Source organism: Solea solea, chromosome 3 (assembly GCF_958295425.1).
Source record: "Solea solea chromosome 3, fSolSol10.1, whole genome shotgun sequence".
In the NCBI taxonomy this organism is placed as follows: Eukaryota; Metazoa; Chordata; class Actinopteri; order Pleuronectiformes; family Soleidae; genus Solea; species Solea solea.
Window position 1 is genome coordinate 20,809,280 of NC_081136.1, and position 24,461 is coordinate 20,833,740.

The window sequence follows — 24,461 nt, forward strand, 5'->3', positions numbered from 1 at the left end:
AGATACCAGATTGCTTTTATTAATACTACTGCAAGGGGACACCTATTATAATGACTTACCTATGGGTCATAATTCCTGCATACAACCCATTGTTACAGTCTCAAGGATAACTGTGCAGTTCACACTATATGACTTTCAGCTGTAGGATAACTGTGCAGCTAAACAACTTTCAGTTCTATACAGTGACCCTGAAGTGCAAATCCCCACCACAAATAGAAAAACACACATTAACTTTAAACACAACAACAAAAGGAGAAAACACAACAACATAAACTTAAAAGACAACAACAAAAGCAGAAAACACAACAACATTAACTTAAAACACAACAACAAAAGGAGAAAACGCAACAACATTAACTTAAAACACAACAACAAAAGGAGAAAACACAACAACATTAACTTAAAACACAACAACAAAAGGAGAAAACACGACATAAACTGAAAACACAACAACAAAATTACTGTTCATAACCATTTTTGATGATGAAATGAAAATACAATGCTATCACTTTGATATTCATGTCTGTTCAGGAACATGAGATCTTGTGTAGCTGTGGTTTGCACAGATACACAGATAAACCACACAATTCAACTGGTTAATCCTCCAGAGTTGCCAAATGCTTGTGTGACACATGGATGAGGCTCATGCTCAAGAGTGTGGGAGTTAGCAGACCACTGGAGAAGGAAGTAATTATCAGCATGGAAGGACAGACACAGGCAGGCAGACAGCTCAGCATGAGGAGACCAGGAAGAAGACAAGAGACACCAAGTTGTTGGTCAGAGGGAGTTATGGTAAATCATTGTGTAACACTGCATGCATCTGCAAAGTGACACACTTATGCTGGGCAGGTAACATACACCCACAGTCACTCAGCTGTCTTTTCAGCCACTGCCTGCAGGAAGCTCACACAATAACTCCCTTACTGTGACTGCTCTCTCTGGTGAAACACTGTCAGTGGATTACATACAGTGTGGACTAGGCCAGCGGCTGTTCATGCTGCTGAGAGCTGCACAGGACACACAACAGACTCACAACTCTGTCTGTGCTTGTTGCATGTTGAAAGAACACCAATAGCTATAAAAATGAATATACCGACATTCTACCACAGCACCACAGTTAGTTTTTCAAGTGTCTTTCCATGAAGTAGTGATACATAATTAGCAACTTACATACAGCTGACTGTAGACTGTGCCCCTGCACTTATAGAACTAGCAGTTCTATAGGTGCCTGCCAGCGGACGCACTAGAAAAAAAGAAAAGATAATTATCCACTAAAGAAAAAGCTCTTTGAATAAAAACCCATGCCTGTTTAAATAAATGATATCCACAGACTTGCTGTTTTATCTCACTTATAGACAGCCTTGTTCAACTGACAACTCCCTCTCCCACAACAAACCCCTTTGAGAAAATCAGCATTTTGAGCTCATGATGAAAAGGGCTTTTGGTCTACTGCTGCTTCATGTGGTAAATGTGTGTCACTGAGGTCAATCAGAATAGAGGATTCCAAACCCCAAATTCACAATACATCACTGGAACACACCTTGATTGTCGTTACACAACTGAAATACAAAATTACAAGGAGAGCCCAGAGGAAACCCACGCAGACACAGGGAGAACGTGCAAACTCCACACAGAAAGGACCCAAACTTAGAATTGAGCCCAGCATCTTCTTGTTGTGAGACAATAGTGCTAACCACGACCACTTGGAAAAGTAAGATAAGTCAGCTCCCTCATCAAAAATCTGGATAATGTTCAAGTTAGACTGTATTTGCACAAACAAATTGTCCAGAAATAATTTAACAGACTAATCTGCTGGAGCTCATGGGCTCCTCTCTCTGTAAAGGTGTGTTTATGGCAGTTTCACAAACCTACACAGAATGTTCTCTCCCTCCCTCACCCTGCTCTCAGGTTGACTGACTAATGTATGCCCCCAACCCATCAGCCCTGAAATGGGATCCATTCTGCAAAAGACACACACACAAATCTTACAATTGAACTATTTCTTACTCCACAGGAGACAAACTAAAAAGGCAACAAAAAGTCAGGAATATGGTGCTGAAAATGAAATTTAAGGCGGTAGAGACAAACAAAATGCTGCAATTACACGCTCTACCTCCAAAAGAGACATCACCATGGTATTTCAATTTGTTTCAGCCTCGTCTGTGAATGACACACTCACTTTTACAGCTAACAAGTTCAGTGCAGCTGCACTCTGTCTGCCTCTCTCTCTCTCTCTGTCACACTCTCTCTATCGCCTTCTCACATTCACACACTTGTGATTTATCTCCCATCCCAATTATCGACGTTGCCACACTGCTACACACTACTGTGTGTGTGTGTATGTGCGTGTGTGTGTTATGTAAATCAGGTGAGCATGGTTTGTGTATTTTTAAACTCAAAGCAGAGTAAAGGTGAGAAAGTCACAGGGGAAAGGTGTTACTGCAGATGGAACTGCAGTGATGCTTCCACCCTGTTTTACACTGACTGGCACAGAGGTGATGGCTGAAAGTGAAATATCTTTGGGTTGAAAAGCGGCACATACTGTATGATTAATGTTTTTTAGACCTGGACATGCAAGACGTGGCACTGACTGCAGTGTTCTCCACAGATTCTCCACTTTCCTACCAGCGAAAGGGTCAGTTATTGAGCAAATAAGAAATATGACAACCTACATAACCAGGCACCTGCTTTGACTAGCGAGTAGCACTTGTAGCAAAGCAGTCTTTCCAGTACTTCCTGCATGACCAGAGCACAGACTCCATCTGACTCAGTCATTGAACTGAAATACAATTGAACAGGTTGTGATTAGGCTCACCTTGGCCGGCTTTCCACAGTGCTGTCACTATTTTTTTTTTTTAATTTTCCTTGCTAAATGTTGCAGATTAACGCATGTTTTGGGATTTTTAAGTCTTGTTAACTGATCTACAATACGGCATTGTTCTGTTCGATTCTTGTGTCTGATGACTCTTCCAGTGATGACACTCTCCAGGTCCTAAAAAAACAAGACAAGAAGAGCTAGAAATGTTTAATGGAAAAGCTCCAGTTGTAGTATGGATGCAGATCTCTGACGATGCGGAAACAGTCTGGATGCTAAAGTGTTGTCGTTGCTGGGAATCAGCTTGAGATACTGATTTTCACTCTCACTGAAAATGGCTGCCATTTGGAACATTGATCCTTGTATTCTTGGCTAAGAAGTGTATTTTTGCTGGGATGGTCTTACCCCCACTTTTCTACAGCGTTAATTTCTCAGATATCTAGAGAAACTTACTTATGATGTCAACAATAAAAAGAAAAAAAAAGATTATTTTTTTCTTTAAGAGAGACTGTGAGCTGCCTGCCCTCTGAAGGCACTGGACTCACTGGATTTGCCTGCCTATCTGTGTTCTATATGTACTTTTTGTTATTATATTTTCATTGCAGGAAAATTGCATTTGATATTTATTTGGTTTATGCAGGTGTGTAGAGACGTGATTCTCACAAAACTTGGCACACAGATTTCAAATCATAAATCCTTCTTAGTTCTTAGGCTTGGGCATGGCACATTGGCTCTATAGCGTCTGATAACAGACACCCCAAACTGAGCATCTGAGGGAATCAGTGTTATAGTGATGTTGGACCAACGGGAGGCTCAGAACACCGGTGGACTGATCAAAGTCAAGACTGGGAATAATTTCTAAATGAATGACCAGTAGTCAGCCTGGCGGGAGACACTGGCAGAACAAAGAGTTTGTCTGTTTTCCACAAAAGTTTCCTGCATCCACTTCCATGATTCATTTACACAATCAAGAAAAACGTATGAGTTCAACCTTCATTATGTAACTGGTTTATGTTTGCCATCCTTATATGATTTCTGTCATTATTATATTCATGTGACATGATGATTATTAAGATTTGAGTTATTATTTTTTTTGTCATTTTTCTGCCTCCTTTGTTCTGTTTCCAGCATGAATTGTGGAAAGCGTGTCCACCCTGACGGGCCCATAGAGGCTCCCACCAGGTAATGATCGTTCACATCACTGCAGGAGCTGCTGCAGCTTCACAAGCAGCTTCCAATAACACTAACGCCAAAGTGACTAAAACCCATGTTGCATGCTGCAGCTCCAGGTCTATGAAAAACATGACTTCAACTCAAATGAGAGGATTAATATGATATGATATGATATGAAAAGCAGCTTTGACAAGGTTCTTGTTTGAGGATTTTCCCTTGAACTATGTACTTTCTACTGCCAGGCTTCTCTCCCTCATTCAAAACAATAACAAAAGAGCTAGTTTGATGACATCTGGGAGCAGTGGGGGATCATGAGCTTTGGATCACTTCCTGATGAAGTGGCTGATCCTCTCAGTCTTTTCTCCAAGTTGCTTTATATTCCAGCTTTTTTTTAAAGTTGCATTCACCACACAACAACAAGAGTGACACCAAGCTGTAACTGCTGCTGCAGCATTGGCTGTTAGGTCCACTGATCAGCTTTATCTCCAGTTTCACAGTAAAAGCACTCTGGCATTTCTGTTTCCTGTAACCATTCTTGTTTTCAACATGGCTTCTATTGTGAAATATTTGACCTGCAGATTAGTGGCTTCACACTGAATAGGAGTGTTTTAAAGTTTATTATTCATGGTGATTTTTCAAAGGCAAACCCTATTAAAACAGCAGCAGCTCCACAAAAGTGATGTCATTAAAAGGCAATGGATGAAACAGTCCTTTACTTTCAATACAAATACAGATTTATATGGATTTGAAGGGTGCAGTAAGTACGCTACTCAAAAATATTAATGCAGAAATGCTATTCATTACATATTTAAAGGCCTACTGTCTAACATTTAGCAACATTTATCACCAGATATTGAGTAAACTACCTATTAGTGTGTTGTATTTGCATATAATCACCTGTACTTCAGGCAAGGGCCTTACCTTACGAAAGCAACCATTTTGTGGCTAAATGTTTTTACAGGAGCATAAACAGACAAATCAGCCAGATTGTGCATATTGTGTTTCTGTTCATGAAGGATAAGTATATAAAGTTATTTATAAATATTTGTTTTAGTTGCATACTTATGTTTCCAATGAAAAATTGTGCCTCCCAACCTCAGTTTCCCCTGAGACGAGGAATATCTTTGTTCTTTTTTTTGTTATGTGCCCACCAGTGACACTTGGTCCGAACCTTGGTCCGAGGCTTGAAATGCTAATTCCACACTTTTTAGACCCACTCGTAGGGGGGCGGGACCTCATTCCCAGAATGTAAACAGTGTCCGCCATTTTTGCTTACAGGTACAGGACCAAGTGTCACTGGTGAGCACGTAACAAAGAAAAGGGAGAAGATATTTCTCAACTCAGGGGAAACTGCACGATTTTTCAAAAATACTACCCCTATTCTAGTAATACAAAGCTAAATCGGTGATGTACGGTGGTCGTCAGGTGCAAAGGCACTGCAACGACCCAAAACACATGCAGAAGAGAAACGAGCTGCATATTCACGAACAATGCAGATTCAAAAGCAAAAACCAAACCAAAAACAAATGCAACGTGAGAAACGTGCTGCAAAAGAAAAATGATCTGCAGAAAGCCAAAACTCATGCATCAACAGAAACACACTGTAAAACCGAAAACACACAAATCCCAAAACAACTGCAGGAGAGAAAACCAGCATATTCAATAACGGAAGTGCTCTAGGCCTGTAGGGACACTGTCTTGCAGCTCTACAACCAGCCGTTACGACACACGGGGATTACTTAATTTATTTATTTATAGACCTGGTCATGTTGAACAAGAGGATGATCCGTGTTTTAATCCCGCAGTAGTTTGCTCTGGGTATAGTGAGAATTTTTCCACAAAAACAATCCGATCTTGCAAAATAGCAGCAAAGACAAGAAAAATACTCAAATTGTCTCCAGAAAGTGATCGGAAGGGATTAACAACAACGCTCCACAAATTCATCATCTGTGAAAAATGAAAAGACGCATGCTTTTACAGGTACATGACAGAATACCGTGCCTTGGATTGCAGGGTGAGAGTCAGTCAATGGCAGAATCATACAAACATTGCATCGCTATTGAGTTTGAGAATGTTCCCAAAGAAACTGGCTTTCACCAGTGAGGCTGTGCCATCGTGTAGCTCCAGCACAAAGGACGCTTCAAGGAAGGAACTCGGGTCCAGAACAGGCCTGCCAGTTGTTTTTGCTGGTCCTGTGCTTCATGTCCTGCGTATAATCTGCCTGGAAACTAAAAGTACATCACTGTGGCAGGAGAATGCCAGAAGGTCCATGTGTCACAAGCAGAAACATTGCCAGCAGGTAGGTAAACACCCTAACATTACTAAAAGTAAACATTACATATATACTTGTTCTGTAGACACAGTCATTACTGCACAGCCTCTGGCACAGTTAATATATGTATTTTGTCAAACACTTGAAATAGATGTATTTTCTTTATGGTACATGTGATACAACTTTTGATATCAGTTAACGGATACTCTGTGAGAGGATACAATAACTGCAATAACATTTATTGCAGCTTAAGCTACATTTGTTTCCAGCGTGAATATGTTGTTTATGCATATCTTTCTGATCATCTTTTACTGTATTTGTATGTTGCAGGCAGGACACATTGAAGAGGAAGATGCTGTCTTGGACATGTATTTATGTTGGTGCCAAAAATGTGCAAATGTTTCCAAAGAAACTAAACAATGATATCTGAGATTTATATCTGATAACCGCTCTCCTGATATTGACAGTGATGACTGAGAGACATACTGTTATGTTGGGTGGGGTGATTCTGCTATGATCAGCACTTTGACGTTTGTTGATCCTGATTTGACTCTCCTAATCATTTTTCATAAAGATGGTGGTTTTGTACATGTATCGCCTCAGAACGGCATCTCTCTGTAATTAAACATTCGCCTCCATTGCTTCGTCTTAGCTCTGTAGCTCTCTCTATTAGCTCTGTAATGTATATTCATATGCATATAGCTCTCTTTTGTAAACCAGAAAACATTGTTATTTTTTATGGTAGCTCAATGTTTTTGCTTATCCACCTTTTTAATCAGCTCTGTACCCATAAATATGTGGAGCTACCACCAAAGAAGTTAAATGACATCTGCTCTTACTTTTGATAAAGATGGTGGTGATGGGTCTTGTGGTATTAAAAATGCAAGCAGAACCATCAGTATGTGATTTCATTTAGTTTTATTTACATTCATTACAACCATCAAAAGAGCATATCCAGCACTGCAATACCAGAATAAATCTATAATAAAAAAAAAATACATTGTCATATATATTTAAGATGTATCAGTGTAGTGTACATACACAAAAAATACAAATACATTGTCTATCTGGCTGTTCGTTCTTCATGGAGGTGACATGAAACAGTAGTGTTGTTAATCCCTGTTTCTTCGTCTTCGCTACTATATTGCGAGATGGTGTTAACAAAAAGTGGACACACTAGTGGACAAAATCTCACCACGCCCAGAGCAAACTACTGCCAAATTAAAACACTGATCATAAAAACTGCTGGTTCCAGAGAACGTGTAACTTCTAGTTCAACTTGACCAGGTCTTTTAATAAAAATGAGAATGCAAAGTATCATAACGGCTTGTCATAGTGTGTGTTTTCGGTCTTGCATCATTTCGTTTTTGCAGCGTGTTTCTGTTGATGCATGAGTTTTGGCTTTCTGCAGATCATTGTTTCCTTTGCAGCACGTTTCTCACGTTGCATTTGTTTTGGTTTTCGTTTGTGCTTTCGAATCTGCATCGTTTGTGAGTATGCAGCTCGTTTCTCCTTCTGCATGTGGTTTGGGTCGTTGCAGTGCATTTGCCACTGTCGGCCACCGTACATAAGCCTTTTCCTCCAGGGAACATCGTAAGAGCTTAAAGACAATTAAGCAAAATAAAATAAAAAGTGTATACAATCAATAAATCATAAGGCAATGCTAAACTTGAGGTTGTTCCATTGTATATGCAGTTTTTATAATTAAGGACTCAGTGTTCTAAAGTTCAAAACATCTATCACCATCTTAATTGTAATAAACTCTGTTAACTTGCCCTACACGTTGCTCTGAACTGGAAATAAAGATGATGTCGATCCTCTCATTTGACTGTATGTCACTACATTATAATCGTTAAATATTAGAGCTCTAGCAGTGAGAAGTAGTCTCTATACAGGTAAGTCAGCAACTAATGCTTTCTGGGATCTTCAGCAGCTTGACAGCTGGAACATGTATTCAGCACACGTCATCCACCTTTACATTCAGCTCAGATTCTCTTTCTTTCAAGACTTCATTCTTTTGTGTCAGAATCTTTTCCCCTTTTCTACCTGTTTCAGCCCCTTACAACTGATTTTATTTCAGACTCTGCATGCATCACTGATGAGCACACATTGCAACACTCCGCTGCCTTCAGCAGTCGCTTTCTTTACCGATAACCTGTTACTGCTTTGATCTGTCTCACTGTGAATTTCACTGATTGAGTCATGAGTGAAAAAATATTCACTCATGAATATTAGTCAGCATTACATTACTTTAGAGATTTCACAGCTTTGTAAGTGTATTTTATGATAATGGTCAAAGGCCTCTCTGTTTGTTACACAGAAAAGTGCTGAAAAATCAAGTAATTACTGTGTTACTATGTTATAATTATGTTGCTAATACAAATGCCATTTTACTTAATCATTGGTAGATAAGTCAGTAACACTTTATTTTGATAGTCCCTTGTTGACTCTCTGTAAGTAATTCAGTATCATGTCCACACATAATCATTTGACGATAAGTGACATAAAATTAACTGTTGTGTTGTACAGATTCTAACCCTAACCCTATAAGTCTTTGTAAAGTGTCCTTGAGTATTGGAAAGTTGCTTATAAATAAAATGCATAATAATAATATTATTATTATTATTATTATTATTATAATACATAATATAACATCCTGTTGTTCTTATTAGTTGACTATCTACTTCTGAATAGTCACATGAAAGTGAACAGGATATAGTCATTCTAGAGTAATTGTGGTGAGTGCAAATAGCAGTGTATCATCTGCATAGTAAATACATATATATGCTGCTCTCATTGTGAAATTCAAACTGATCAAACTGATGATTGGTGGTTCATTCGGTAACTCATAGCAACATACATGTGTAACAAAGACTTACTGAACTTATATAGAACTTAAATAATATAACACCAGACATACTTTTATATTGTTGAATAGTAATAGAGTAAAACATTTGTAATAAGATGTATTTGAATTATTAATATTCAACATTGTTTCTGCATCTGCATCACAGTTAATAATATAGTTTGCCCTACTTTTTAAAAAATGATGTTAAGGTACTCTCACTAATACCTCATCTTGTAGCTGACGTTGTTTTGCATTATTTGCAGGAAACGTCACAAACAGTAAGTTCACAGTAAATGAAGAATGAAAAAGTTCAACTCAAACTTAGTTAGTGATGTGGAAATGTACAAATATCCATATGCTAAACTTGCACTCCAGTAATGTTTTCTACTGTGTCTCTCAATGTGAGTTTTACTAATGGGATTGTGTTGGCCACACATTATTACCCATTACAAAGGACATGTTGTAATTGTTCAAAACAGCACAGTTGAGAAACTATGCTTTGGAGACATTATTCTCCAAATGAAGTCAGACTCGTGTCAGTGAGCCACCATAATACAGTGAATTATGAGAATGACTAACCTTTTTGGTTTTATGTAAATGTGTTAGCATGTTGAACAAGAGTAGTGCCAACAGTTTCCACCGGCAGCTTGTCGGTTGATAGCACCGATGGAAGCTTTTGTTAACTCGGGTCTCAACCGATCCATTATTTATTATAGTGATCTCTTCTCTAACATCTCGGTTCAGCTCACCACTTTCTTCATGAAACACTAGTATATGCAAGGTGGTGAGCAAGGTAAGAACATTTCTGCACAAGAAATCCTAGCTTGGATATTAAAATTTAAAAATATGTTCTACTTATTGACATGGATCAGTGAGTAGCAGCACTCATAGATCTCATCTTCTACAACACAACACTTCCATTTATTGTGATCTTTTTTTCCCCAAGAAAAAAGAGAGAAACATCTGCTGGAACCCTTTATTTCCCCTTACTGGCTTTTGCGTGGGGGTTTTGAGGTGGTGATGTCGGTTGTCATGTGTATGTATGTGATTAAAAAATGTGACGGTCATGCTGATAGTGCTGTCATCGGTAACACTGGTGCTCATAGTGCAGGAAAAGAACACAATGTAGAAAGAAAAGTGGATCATGGGCTGTCCTTAGATCCAGCCGAGCTTATATGGCTGAGTAAGAGCCTGCCGCAGCAGCAGCAGCACTCGCACAAAACTGTTTCATCAGCAAGTCACAGAAGTACGAATGAACAGGTAAAAAGAAAGGCATTATGGAGAAAAGGTTCATGACTGTGTGACTGAAAGATGAAAATTCTGATACAACGAGACAGTGGGGAGGATTGAAAAGAAGTGTTTGGTTGTGTGTAAATGGTCTCTGTTGATAACATTTCTAGTATCGCAGAGCTTTGTGTATGAATGGATGATTTAAAAATGCATGTGTTCTTACTCTCAGACCTTGTGCTCAGCATGCTGGTGAGATTGTTAACTTGTAGTGAGGTTAAAACACAGAGATATGTATAGAGCAACACATTTGAATACAGTGTCATATTCTGCAGTAAATACCAGAAGGCACATAATCTGAGTTTTTCTAAGGCCAAAACACCACTCACACTAGTGAAGTAAAAATAAACCTGTTTAAACCATGAACAGCTTTTTGGCCTGTGGGAATGTGTTTAAACGACCTTCACTTCCAGGTCAAATGACAAATGTGATGCTGACCAGTTTTTATTGTCATTACGCTTGTCTTTAAGATGCACAAGGTGTGGGAACCCTGAAATAAAAATGTAACCCTACAATGACATCCTGTAGCACTCAGACAATAGTTACACTAAAAAGCTAAACCATGTAACCAGGATGATTAAGAGATGGAATATGTTTGTAAAAACAGATACAGAACATATTTTAGAATATAATCAATGATATCCATTACATTATTACATGTTTTATATGAAAGTTCTTGTACTGAACCTCTGAGGAATAATCACAACACTGTGGTCTTGATTGACCTAGATTTGAGAGCAAGCGAGAGTCGTATTTTTTCTTCAGTAAATTTCAATTATATTTAAAAGTACGGCTTTTTGCTTAGCGCCCACAAGGCTATGCGTGTAACATGTCTAAACAGTAAACCGAGATACGACTCGAAGCAGCACATCGGTGTCCTGCGTTATTATTATATATGGTGTCAGAAAAAAAAAAGAAAGAAATATAAGGCTGTCAAAGCAGCATTTGAGCATCGGAAAGCACAATATAATTTTGAAAAGAGCACAGTTCAACAGCAGACGTCAGCATGACGGAGAGACTGTGGAGGCTTATATCACAGCAGTGCACAAACTTGGAGTACTGAAAGAGAAGCTCATAAGGGACATAATCGTATTTGGGATAAGAGACAAAAGGTTGTCTGAACAGCTACAAATGGACTCTGACCTGGCACTTGCTAAAGCAATACAAAAATTCAGACATAGCGAAAAAGAAACAGCAGATTGTACTCCACAGTGACATAATGGGGGACATCAAAGCGAACATGGACGCCATCAACACAAAGAAAAAAGAGAGGAAACAGAAATGCACATACATTTCTAGAGGCTTAACAGACACTGAGAAGCGCTACGTGCAAACTGGAATAGAGGCGTTGGCAGCTACATGGGCATGTGGGAGACTTGCATCGTACCTATTAGGTCTGCATTTCACACTACAGACAGACCATAAGCCATTGGTTCCACTGCTGAGCACAAGAGGGTTAGAAGACCTCCTGACGCAGATCTTGAGGTTTAGTCTGCGGTTGCTGCAGTTCTCCTACACCATCAAGATTCAATTCAAAGTGTTTATTGTCATATGCACAGTAAAGAAACACGTTTCCCTGTACAATGAAATTCTTACTTTGCTGTCCACTCAAAAAACACCAGCATAAAGTAAAAAGTAAAAAAGAGATGCTTTTGTAAAAAAAGTATAAATATACATAAGAAAAATATAAATATTACAAGAGACTAAAATAACATATATGCATAAAATAAGTGTAAAAATATGAACTGTACATAAAGTGAACACAGATTTAAAGTGACACACAGATTTAAAGTGACACACAGATTTAAAGTGACAATGTTTCAGGTTTTAAAGTGACAGTAACAGATTAAAGTGACAGTGTAACCAGGTGACAGGATTATTGTAGTCCCGTTCAGCTGTTGAGGATTCTGATGGCAGTGGGGTAAAAAGAGTTCTTTAGACGGGTTGTCCTGCATTTGGCACTCCTGTACCTCCGTCCTGAGGGCAGGAGTGAAACAGTCCATGTTGTGGGTGGGTGCTGTCCTTTATGATGGTGGCAGCTCTCCTGTGGACTCTGCGGTGGTAGATGCTGTGCAGTGAGGGCAGTGGGGACCTGGTGATCCTCTCAGCTGTCTTTACCACTCTCTGCAGGCGTTTGCGGTCCATGGCTGTAGTGCTGCCGTACCACGCGCTGATGCAGTTGGTCAGACTGCTCTCCACGACACAGCTGTAGAAGTTGCTGAGGATCTTTGTCGACATGCCAAACTTCCTCAGCCTCCTCAGAAAATACAACCGTTGCTGTGCTTTCTTGACCAGCTGTGTTGTGTTGGTGGTCCATGTGAAGTCCTCAGTGATGTGGACCCCGAGGTACTTAAAGCTGCTCACCCGTTCCACTTCAAGATCCCGGATAAACAGTGGTTGGTGAGGTCTCCTCTCCTTCCTCATGTCCACTATCATCTCCTTCGTCTTGTCTGTGTTTAGGGTGAGGTTGTTGTCCTCGCACCAAGAAACCAGACTGTCCACCTCCGTCCTGTAGGCCGCTTCGTCCGCCGCAGTGATGCATCCTATCACTGCAGTGACGTCAGCAAACTTCAGGATGATGTTGTCTTTATGGGAGGCGACACAGTCATGTGTGAACAGGGTGTAGAGGATGGGGCTGAGGACACATCCTTGTGGAGTGCCAATGTTTGTGATGATGCTGGCTGATGTTTTATTGCCAATCCTGACAGTCTGGGGTCTGCCAGTCAGGAAGTCAAGGAGCCAGTCGCAGAGGGTGGGGTGAATGCCAAGGGTGGACAGCTTGTGGGTGAGTTTGTAGGGGATGACCGTGTTGAAGGCGGAGCTGTAGTCTACAAAGAGTATCCTGATGTAGGACTCCTTGTTTTCCAGGTGGGACAGGGAGTGGTGGAGGACAGCTGTGATGGCGTCGGTGGTGGACCTGTTGGGTCGGTAGGCGTACTGCAGGGGGTCCAGTGAATCCGGGATGCTGCTCTGAATGTGCGCCAGCACCACTCTCTCGAAACACTTCATTATGATAGGAGTGAGTGCTACTGGTCTGTAGTCATTCAGGCAAGTGGGTGGGCTCTTCTTGGGGAGGGGGACGATGGTTGTTGTTTTGAAGCAGGAGGGAACGGTGCTCTGGTTTAGGGAGAGGTTGAATATGGATGTGAAGACATCAGCCAGCTTGTTAGCACATGCTCTGAGTGCACGGCCAGGGATGTTGTCTGGTCCTGCTGCCTTGTGGGGGTTGATTTTCTTCAGGACTTTGTGGACCTGACCTGAAGAGACTGTTGGTGGTGGTGAGGGGGGTCCAGTGGTCCAGGTGTGTGTGTGTGTCCCTGTGTTTGTTGTAGCCTCAAAGCGGGTGTAGAAAGTGTTGAGGTCGTCTGGCAGGTTGTCTGTGGAACTGATGGTGCTGGTGGTGGTCTTGTGGTCTGTGATGTGCTGCAGGCCCCTCCACATCCGCCCAGAGTCAGCAGTGGAATAGAAGCTGTCCAGCTTCTCTCTGTACTGCCTCTTTGCCGCTGTGATGGCGTGTCTCAGTCTGTACTTGGCAGTTTTGTACTCAGCTTCGCTGCCTGATTTAAATGCAGTGGAGCGAGCACGCAGCATGCTTCGTACCTGAGTGTTTACCCAGGGCTTCTGGTTGGGGAACTTCCTGACATGTATGGTGGGTACGATGTTGTCAACACACGTGCTGATGTACCCAGTCACATACTCAGCGTAGTCCTGTACACTGACAGAGGAGTCCTCCAGAGTGGCTGCAGCTTTAAAAACATCCCAGTCTGTCGTAGCAAAACAGTCCTGCAGGATGCTCTCGGTGTCTGGGTTCCAGAGTTTGATGACTTTTGTGGCTGGGTTTGCTTGTTTCAGCCTTTGTCTGTAAGCGGGGTACATAAACAGTGAGATGTGGTCAGATTGTCCGAAGTGGGGGCGGGGTGCAGCCCTGTATGCACCACGGATGTTGCTGTAAACATGGTCCAGAGTGTTCTTTTCACGGGTGGGAATGTCTACATGCTGGCGGTATTTGGGGAATACAGTCCGTAAGTTGCACTGGTTGAAGTCTCCAGCAGTGATGAAAACAGCATCGGGATGAGCCGTCTCCAGCGCGCTGATGACGTCATGGAGTGTGCCGAGTGCTGCGGTGGAGTTGGCCCGTGGGGGGATGTAAACAGTGGCCAAAAACACAGCAGTAAATTCCCTCGGTAGATAATAGGGACGGCATTTCAGTAATAAAAACTCCACGTCAGGTGAACAGTGCTTCTGAACAGTCTGTATGTCTCCACACCACGCGTTGTTAATGTAAACACACACACCCCCTCCTTTTGCCTTACCGGAGGCTGCAGTCCGGTCTCCTCGGTGCACGGAGTGAGTAGTTAGCTGAATAGCACACTCCGGGATTTTGTCCGAAAGCCAGGTCTCTGTGAAAATGAGAGCACAGCATTCCCTCATTTCCCGTTGGGTTGAGATCCTGGCTCGTAGCTCGTCCAGTTTGTTGTCCAGTGACCGCACGTTAGCGAGCAGGAGGCTGGGTAGCGATGGTCTGCTAGCGCGAGCTTTTAGCCTAGCGTGTAGCCCAGCCCTCTTCCCCCGCTTACGTCGCCGTCTCCGGAGCACCTTCCTGGGGTCAGCGTACTCACTCGAGCTCGGGGCTTCGGGGCCTGCATGGGGGTGGTGGTGGCGGCTGCGAGAGCGAACAAGCTCCGGTAGCTCCGGTGGAATATGAAGAGTTAAATCCAGATGGTTATGAAAACTACCGATGTCCAGAAGTGCCTGCCTGCTGTAGGTTACCAGTGCATGGCATTTCGGAGAAAAAGAAAAAAGAAAACACACTAAAACACTAAAAAAAAGCTGGCATACGAGAGCGGAGCGAGCAAACACGTCAGCCACGGGGGGCGCCATTTAGCATGTCCATGTTCCGAGGAAGCAACTTATCACGGCAGACGCCCTCTCCAGAGCTTCCCTGGAGGGTCCGCCTACAACAGGTGATCTACAGCCGGAGAAAGAGGTTGAGGTTTTTGTGGACTTTGTAATGTCTTCTCTCCCAGCTACAGAGAAAAGGCTGGAGGAGATCAAAAAGAAAGAAGATATAGTGTGCACAAAAGTGACAGAACACTGTCTCACAGGGTGGCCAGAGAACTGTGAGGCTAACCCACACATCAGCGCATATTGGCGGGACAGAACAGATCTCCACATCGCCTCCACATAAGCCTCCTTATGAAAGAAGAGACACTTGTTATTCCACCCCCCTTAAGAACAGATGTGCTACAGCGGCTGCATGAAGGACATCAGGGGATCTCGAAATGCAGAGCAAGAGCCAAAGAATCTGTCCAGTGGCCCGGCATAGGACAAAATAGGACAGATAGGACAAAAGGTGGAAAGGTGTGAACTACGTCAAAAACACAGAACACAGCTCAAAGAACCACTGGTGCCCACTCCCCTTCCAGACCGCCCGTGGCAGAAAGTGGGTATGGATCTATTCGAGAGGTCCAAGAGAGATTACCTGTTGATCATAGACTATTTCTCAAGATACATTGAGATAGCAGAGCTCAAAAGCACTTCGGCTGAGGTGACAGTCAGACCTATTAAAGAGGTCTTCTCCAGGCACGGGACTGCAGAGGTTGTCATATCAGACAACGGGCCACAGTTTTCATCAGCAGTGTTCAGAGAGTTTGCAAAAGAGAACAATTTTCCCCACTACCCTTAAGCGCACAGGGAGGAACGTGCTGTATGGACCATCAAGGACTTTTGGAAAAAAGACAGTGATTACAGCAGAGCACTGCTGGCCAACAGGTCCACCCCACTGGTGCACGGGTTCTCACCAGCTCAGCTGCTGATGGAAAGAAACCTGCGTACATCTCTACCCCAATCAACGACCAAGCTGGATCCTAAGTGGCCAGACCTGCAGGCCTTTCACGAGAAGGAGGAAGAAGGAAGGCGTAGGCAGGCCGCAAACTGCAACCTGAGACACCACTCAAGACCTCTCCCAGAATTGACTGCTGGATTGCCACTGAAAGAACCACAGGAGCAGTCGTCAGATCATCAATACTCTGAGGTCTTATATGATAGGAGAAACAGAAGTCTCCTCCGACCCATAGTGACTATTATGAGAGCTGGTCGGGTGACGAAGCCGCCTGACAAACTGGACTTAAGTGAATCGAATTAAGTGGACAATGATAGGTTATGTTCCCAGAAAAAAAAAAGTGATCTGGGATGTTGCAGTTCATAAGTCTTGAGTTAAAACATAAAGTATGCTAAGGTTAAAATGTTGATAAACTGATATTATAAATATATATTATAAACTGATAGCATTACAAACATGCCACCACTCTGAAGTGTCAGCTGTCAATTACAATAAAATGGATGTAGCTGAATACAATTTGGACTTCCACCAACAGGAAACACAAGACAGTACCATGTTCTTCTGTCTTTTTCTCTGAAAACAGCATGTCTTGCTCATGGACTGTTTACAGACAGTTAATGTTGGGAGCAGGCTGTGGGAGTTTTACTTAGACTCTTGGACCTTAAACCTTCTTTTCTAAAATGATCTCTTGTCCCTCCGTTCGACTGAGGACAAAAAAATAAAGAACATTGAGCTTGTTGCATTCATCAGGTCAAGTTGGCAGGTCATTTAAAGCTTCTGAATGTATAGGTGTGTGTAAGAGGTGGCTTTCAGAGGATAATAGCTGTGATTCATGGGACAACTTCTTCTTTATCTCCATTTTTCTGACTCATCTGTTTCTCTGTTTCTGTCACCACTTTACCTTTACTCTCCCTCACATTCTCTTTAATGGCCTTGGTTTGCCAGCTAATTGGCTGGATGGAGTCAGAGATTGCTATGGATACAGTGGGCAGAAAGGGAAGAGGTAGGGCTGAGATAGAGACAGAAGAGAGCAAATTAATCTGTTGCATTAAGTTCAGTCAGGACAGTTCTGAATCGATCGTGGTCATTTTTATACTATACAAAATAATTTATACTGTCAGTAGTTGCAAAATATTTTACTAATATCAATTTTAATCATATAATAATAATGATGACACAATATACCATATAGTGAATGGGTATGAAAGATGTGTGATAGAAAGTGCTCGTCAAGTCTACAAAAGTGCTATATAAATGCAGACCATATACCTTGTCTGTGACACATATACCTTGGCTGTATATGTGTGCATGCTTCAGGTAGGACAATATGTTGAATTAGATTATAATGTGGAATCAGCTGCACAAGTGGGATGTCAGACCAGAAGGACCCCCACTTTAGTAAGGGAACTGCAGCCATGTATGTGTGAAAACAGGGAAAGTATGGAGAAACCTAACTTTCCCAAGAACACTACCTGGTACCTGTTGTGTCGAATTGACTCGAATTAGAAGTCCCAAGGCACTCTTTTTTTTAAGTATCAAAATGCCTATTTAAAACTGTTTAAAACAAACGTGTATTTGACGAGTTTCAGCCTCAAGCCTTAATCACAGTCAAAACCATAGAGAAAGAAAAAGAGATATTTCCTGTCTAGAAATATTTTCAATATTTATTCTCATATCCTTCACACGTCCATAAGGCCTTTGTTATTAAAAAAACCCAAAAACATTTGGGCTTTTGATTTAACGCAGGACTTTGTATTCATTGATTTATTTTAGCATCAGTAGATGTTACTCTTTCCTTGTCACCATGTTGAATATTTGGTTCTTTTTATGTCTTTTCAAAAAAAAAAAACAGAACTGAACCTGAGCTGAAAGTGTTGATTTTCTTTTTTCTTCCTTCTTTTGTTTTGTGTTTCAGAATTAGGTACATTGCATACAAATGAAGATCAATGCGTAAACATGCCAGATTGGAGTGCTTGATTCACATCTGTTGTCCCTAGGCAGGTGGATGGTACAGAACGATTAGCTCAAATCTATACATTAGACAATCATGAGCAAGAAAATAAGTAAAAAAAACAAATAAAAACTGTCATGGCACATTTTGACTTCATTTATGTACCATTTATTCACGTACAATCTAGGTTAATATAACCCCTTGTGGGTGATTATTGGATTACAAAGTATTTACAATATGTACATAAATGTACTATTTCTTCAAATGAGGTACAATATCAGAAGACAGTTTTCCAACACACTCTCTGCTATAGAGGGGCAAATTAGAATAGAAGAATTTGTTATTTTTGCACACACCATTTTTGCCGTGCTCGACTTGACTCTACTCGGCTTGGTATCAGCCATGTTGTTTCCATTACTCCAATGTACCTCCTCAACGTGTGGCTGTGTGAAACTGCCTTGAGGTTGTTTAAAAATGCATCGCAAACATCAAAATAATGACAGGCAAATAAGTTATTTTCGGTGTACTGAATCATTAGGCCCACCATCGCCGGCTTTCAGCAGTGCAAACTTCACTCTTTCTGAGAGTGAAGTAAAACCAGGATTATTGGGACTATTGGTTTTACGGTGTTCAGTGATGGATCACCCACCAGCTGAAAAATCATGGTCACACCTCCTAGCTGTCATGTGGTTCAAGGTTCAAGGTTCAAGGTTTTTATTTGCCATTTGTGCTTAAACAGATAGTCCAGGCACATTGGAAATCGTGTGCGGGTTCTACGAGTCAGTTGTAGGAGACAGAAACACAAACTTAAGTATAAATATAAAAGTATAAAAGAAAATGTAGAAGATGTAGAAAAAATAAAAATATACATATATATATATATATATGTGTGTGTGTGCTGCATGGTACTGTACATTCCTAATATAAAGGTCAAAAGTCTGACTGACTCCCTCTCTCTTTGTTTCTCTATGTCTCTTGCCCTGTGGCAGGCTGGCTCCTAAGGCTTCATCAGAGCAGGACAGTAGCGGCAGTGACAAGAAGGAACGTCCCTTGAGCACCATGAGCGAGGCTTCAAACTACACAGGCGGCTCGGACTACAGCACCTTTCCTGGCAGCCCCACTATCACGGACACTTCACCTACAACTGTTACCTCATCCACACGGGTCAGTCACCAATAGAGCGATCTGAGAGAGAGAATTAATCCAAGCCTCCCCCAAACCAACCAGGCTGTCAACCCAAACAGACCCCAGAGAGTGCCAATTGTTTTGTTTCTTTTTTTTTCAGATGCTTAGCTGACCATTTTGAGTCTCCACAAAAGTTAAAATGTTTGTACTGGGACCCACTTTTTAAAGATGACAAAGTCTCTGATCCATTTCACCCACTCATTGTGTACCGCTTTTTCCTCCACATGAGGGTTTTGGGGTATCTGGAGCCAATCCCAGTGGTAGAAAATTCATGAATGTAAGGCAATTCACTGTGGGCTTACAGTATATGTATATTGTAGACCAGTAATGTCTGTCAGTGTAAGGTATCAAATCCTGCAAATACAGCACATGAGCTTCTGTTTATGAAAAGGGAGGAAAAAAAACAAAAAAATTGTGAAACAACAATTATTTTTGGTGTTGGAGGTAGAGTTATCCTCTAAACAGGGGTATTGCTGTTTGATCCCCAGCTATCTTTTAATATATTGTACCAAATAATTGGCCCCCAACCATTCAATATTTGGCACCCTTCCCTTGGTGTACCAGAGTGAAATGGTACTGTCAGGGTGGCGCTAGACCGGCTCCACCAGCTGATTGGGTTACAGAAAAACGTCACTTCCTCCATGTTTGTCTGTTGTGCTGTTGTCTGCTGTGTCGTGTTCGTTGTTGTTGTTCATTGTCATTGCACCAGCACGACGTCACGCTACATGTCTCGCTGACATGGCCATTCCCCACCTTCCAAGTAAATGTACTGTTCTCAGTCGAAATGCAAGCCTGACCCAGGCTTTACACTTTACAAAAGAAAAGGTCAGAGGAGAATTTTCTGACTTGTAACAAAAAATAAAAAGGCATTTGTGAGGTAGCTTGATTAAAGACGATGGAGGATGAGTTACTATGTGTGGGGGTTGGTGTGAACAGTCAGAGGACAGGATATGGAATATGACAGAGCAGCTGAAGGTGTTGATTATACAGTATATAGGACATATTTGCACTTTTTTTTAAGATGAGATACACACATTAGGTTTGACCCTGACACCTCCAATATGTAACCACTTCCTACAGGTTTGGTATCCTTGTTTTTGTGCCTGAGCTGTTTCCATAAACCTCCATATTACCTTGTTCTAGTTGCACTGCTAAAAATAGAATAATATATATTGTGTTACAGAACCATAGAATTGCCACAGGAGAGAAAATATTTCAGTTGTGACTCAAACCTTCTTTGATCATTGTAGAGAGAAACTTTTGAGACAGTTTCTTGATATAATGAAATTGTTTTCTCAAATTAGTTTTACCTTAAAATTGGCTTTATTGATTGATTGTTGTGGGATGTTTACATCAGGGAGGCATGGAGTTTGAAGGTTCAGTTAAGTGACGCAAATTGCAGAACAATAACTTTAGACAGAGTTGGCAATTTTAGGGGATTTATTGACTTCAACTTGTGAATGTCAATGGAGGAGTGGAGTGGGCAGGCAGTGTGGAGAGAGCTTGATTGTCCAAGATCCAGAGCAAACTGAGGCAGGAGAATGAACCAGACGTTAGAACCTGAGCAGAGGCAGTGTTACGGCCTCCCTTAGACAAATCAGAAAAGGTGTCCGAACATACATGGATGCCACAAATTGAAACCAATGCTAATTAATTTTATGAACAAAACATATTCAAAAACAAACTGAAAAGTGTGTTGGGGGTGGAGTGGCTCAGTGGTTAAGAAAGACATCATGGTCACAATGGCTGCAAGTTCGACTCCACCCCTGGCTGATTGTACTCATACCCATTGTAAATCGCTTTGGATAAAAGTGTCTGCTAAATGACATGTAATGTAAAAAGGGTTTGAGATCCTGACAAAAAGGTGTGTAGCATCCTCTGACCCATCAGAACTAAAATAAATCAAATTTTTAAATAGCTGATAACAGGACTGGCAGAAATTTTCAACCAACTGATGTACCAAATTAAGAAGACTAAGAAGACTGTAATGACAAAAACAAAAAGGGAAGGGAGCAAAAAAGAAAGAGATATTGCACTCACTAACCAGCCTCATCCTCTGGTTTCCCTCTCCACTGCCGTACAGCCTACTTTTAAACTTCCCACTCCACAACATTCTCCACTCACAGGACAGATATGTAATCACTGGAATGAAGCACAGATGAGCGGCGAGGAGGGAGAGAAGTAGAGGGAGTCATAAAAAAGAGAGACAAGCTGCAAGCGGACAAAATGTTCAAATTCTCATTAGCAAATTCACAGCTTAAAAGCTGACAGACACTGTTACCATGCTGTGGAAACTGATGACCTGGCAGTGCTTGAGAAGAGCTGGATAGATGCTGGATACTTGTCGTGAGGGTGAATGGAGAGTTTGTTATGCCCACATGAAGGGAGGGGGAATAGACTGAGGAGGCGGCAACCCGAACATTTCTTTGCTCTGAGGTTCACAGCTGCAGCAGGAACTTTGTCACTCCTCAGTTTGTCAGTACATTCCTCTTGCAGCTGGAACACAGAGCTTCTCTCCTGGAGATGTGCAGCTTCCTTTCTCAATATAACGAGGAAATTTAGAGTGTTATGACGAGAAACTTCCAACTGCTTGCATGGAATAGGGGAAGAGTGTGGTTGGATGGGTGAAGTTCTCCTTATGCAGTGTTCATAAGGGGAAACAGGAAATAGCTGCTTTGATCACTTGTGCTTCACACAGCTGATGTGTTGTTTCATTAATGCTGTAGGTTAGTAAAAAAAAACAACTTGCTGAGTCATCGCTGGAATTCAGTGACCAGTGAATGTCCCTGAATGGGTCACTGCTCTGTTAGGCTGCAGAGCATGTCGATTTTTATAGGTTCATAAACCATTAATATAACACAACATCTTTGATGCAGTCGCAAAATCCAGATCAGACACTAATTATTTATCATTTGATGGCGTCAGATGTACCTAGACAAACTGAACAGGTGCAAGTATCATATAATGTTTATCGCAGCAATTTTAATAAAAATATTAAAAGGCGATAGTTCAAAGTTCTTCAACACTTTAGACTCTGTTGAAGAAAGATACAAGTGTATATATTAATACAGAATAATTTAAAGCACATATAAGAGTAACACAGACTAGATAGGAGTCAAAGTTTGTTGCTGCATCATCCAGGATTTGGATTACAGCCAGGTTAATTACGAGGTTACAGATTTCTTCCAGACTTTCGTGGTTTGTATGAATCTGGAGAACAGCTTGATCTGACAGTATGCTGCTCCAATGTTTCCTGCTCTCATGGGATGTTTTGAGGCTTTTTTGACTTTAAAGAGGCCCTAGCATGGTCCTATCTCACTTATATGTGAGATATGGAGGTGTACTTACAAACATGAAGTCGTTTTTATGGTCAAAAACCTCCTAGTCGCTGCAAACGAGCCGATGTAAATGTCTCATCACTGACGCTCTCGTCAGCTGCGCTGTTTCAGAACAAAACCACACCCGTGTGGGCACAATTATTATATTTTTTTTACCATGTCATGTCCGGGGCTCCAACGAGAGTAGTTGTTCTTCTTCTACGGTTGAAAGTACGTCACTTGATGTGCTTGGACTCTAGTGCCCGGACAAGGCGGCACTGCTGTTTAGAGGAGTGGTGAAATTCGCCAGTGATGTTATTAGTCAACAGTAGTACATTTCTGCTTCGTAGAGCTCAGGAAAACAATCAAACCCTGCACTCGCAGCAGTGGCTGAACTGATTGTTCTGATTGACTTTTAGGGCTTCAGAGACGAGGTAATGATGCAGATACACACAAAAACGCAGTGTTAATTGGCACTTCTGGGCTATGGCCTCTTTAATGCATAGTAATGCATAGATGGAAAGATACGAAGCAAAGGACCTGCCCATACGTTTTGTAGGCAAGCTATATTTTTTGTCTTCACGGCACATCATAAATCATCATGTTCACTCTCACTCACTCATTTTCCACCACTTTATAGTCCACATGAGGTTCACAGGGAGCTGGAGCCAATCGTAGCTGATATAGGGCGAAAGGTGGGAGGTGGGTTACATCCTCAACAGGTTGCCAGTCCATCACATGGCCAACATATACAGACAAAACCCTTCACTCCTACGACCACCTACCATTTTAGCGTGTCTTATTAACCTCTGCATGTTTTTGGACTGAGCGAAGGAAACCAGAGAACAGGGAAAAGCCATGCACACACAGAGAACATACAAACTCAAACAGAAACTTGGTCAAACTAGGATTTGAACAGTAGACCTTCTTGCTGTAAGGCAACAATGCTAGCCGCTACACCCTTCATCCCCTTCGACATATTCAGTGTTTCTTTATGTAAAAGTATCCTTGTTTTTCTTTAGTATGGTAGTGCTGATGTTTTTAGGAATATGTGCTTTATTTTGTGTGTTATTATTCCAATGTGAATATACAGCATCTGCCTATGTGGTTATTTTTACTGGTGCTGGAAATGCTGCTGTTTTTTTATTGTACAAAATCACTGCACAGAACAGTCGTCATGTCAGACTGTTTTGTCTGAGATCAGTGGAGGATGTTTTGGGTTATTTTCTGTATCCCTGACTCTCTGAAATGTCAGCTCCAAACACAAGCACAATGTGGGTTTTATTTTTGCTTGATTATGTCAGATAAATATGGCCAAATAGAACTCAAACTTTCCCATTTGTTATCTCACAGCCCTCCAGGTCTTCCAAGAAAGTTCACAACTTTGGCAAGAGGTCCAACTCCATCAAGAGGAACCCTAATGCCCCAGTGGTCAAGAGCAACTGGCTTTATAAACAGGTACAGGAAGCAATATGATTTCAAATTTATGATGTGTGTGAGTTTGTGTGGGAGTAAGTAAGGACAGTCAGAGGATAAGTGAGGGAATAAAAAAGGTAAAAGTTGCACAAAGTAGTTTTACACTACAGAGAACATACTCTTTGCTCTTTTTTTATTTAATTGAAATGAGATGTATAGGATTTGGTACTGACACCCACCTCCAGTAATATGTCACCAGTTCCTGTATAATGGGTATCTGCCTAGCAGAATCACAAAGATAAATTAAGTTCCTAATTTTGCTGCCTGAGCAGTTTCCATAAGCCAGCATTTCCTC

General features: G+C 41.4%; 1 protein-coding gene across 14 annotated transcripts in view; it reads left to right on the forward strand.

The window, feature by feature from the left end:
* Positions 1–24,461, forward strand: part of LOC131457267 (pleckstrin homology domain-containing family A member 5-like) — a 190,770-nt gene that overhangs the window by 117,410 nt on the left and 48,899 nt on the right. For 13 of the 14 annotated variants that reach the window (XM_058626212.1, XM_058626210.1, XM_058626213.1 and 10 more), the window contains 3 exons: positions 3,944–3,997; positions 19,178–19,352; positions 24,044–24,148. In XM_058626212.1, coding sequence (XP_058482195.1) covers positions 3,944–3,997; positions 19,178–19,352; positions 24,044–24,148 — 334 coding nt within the window. The remainder of the gene's footprint in view (positions 1–3,943; positions 3,998–19,177; positions 19,353–24,043; positions 24,149–24,461) is intronic. The other variant, XM_058626214.1, reaches the window with a different exon arrangement.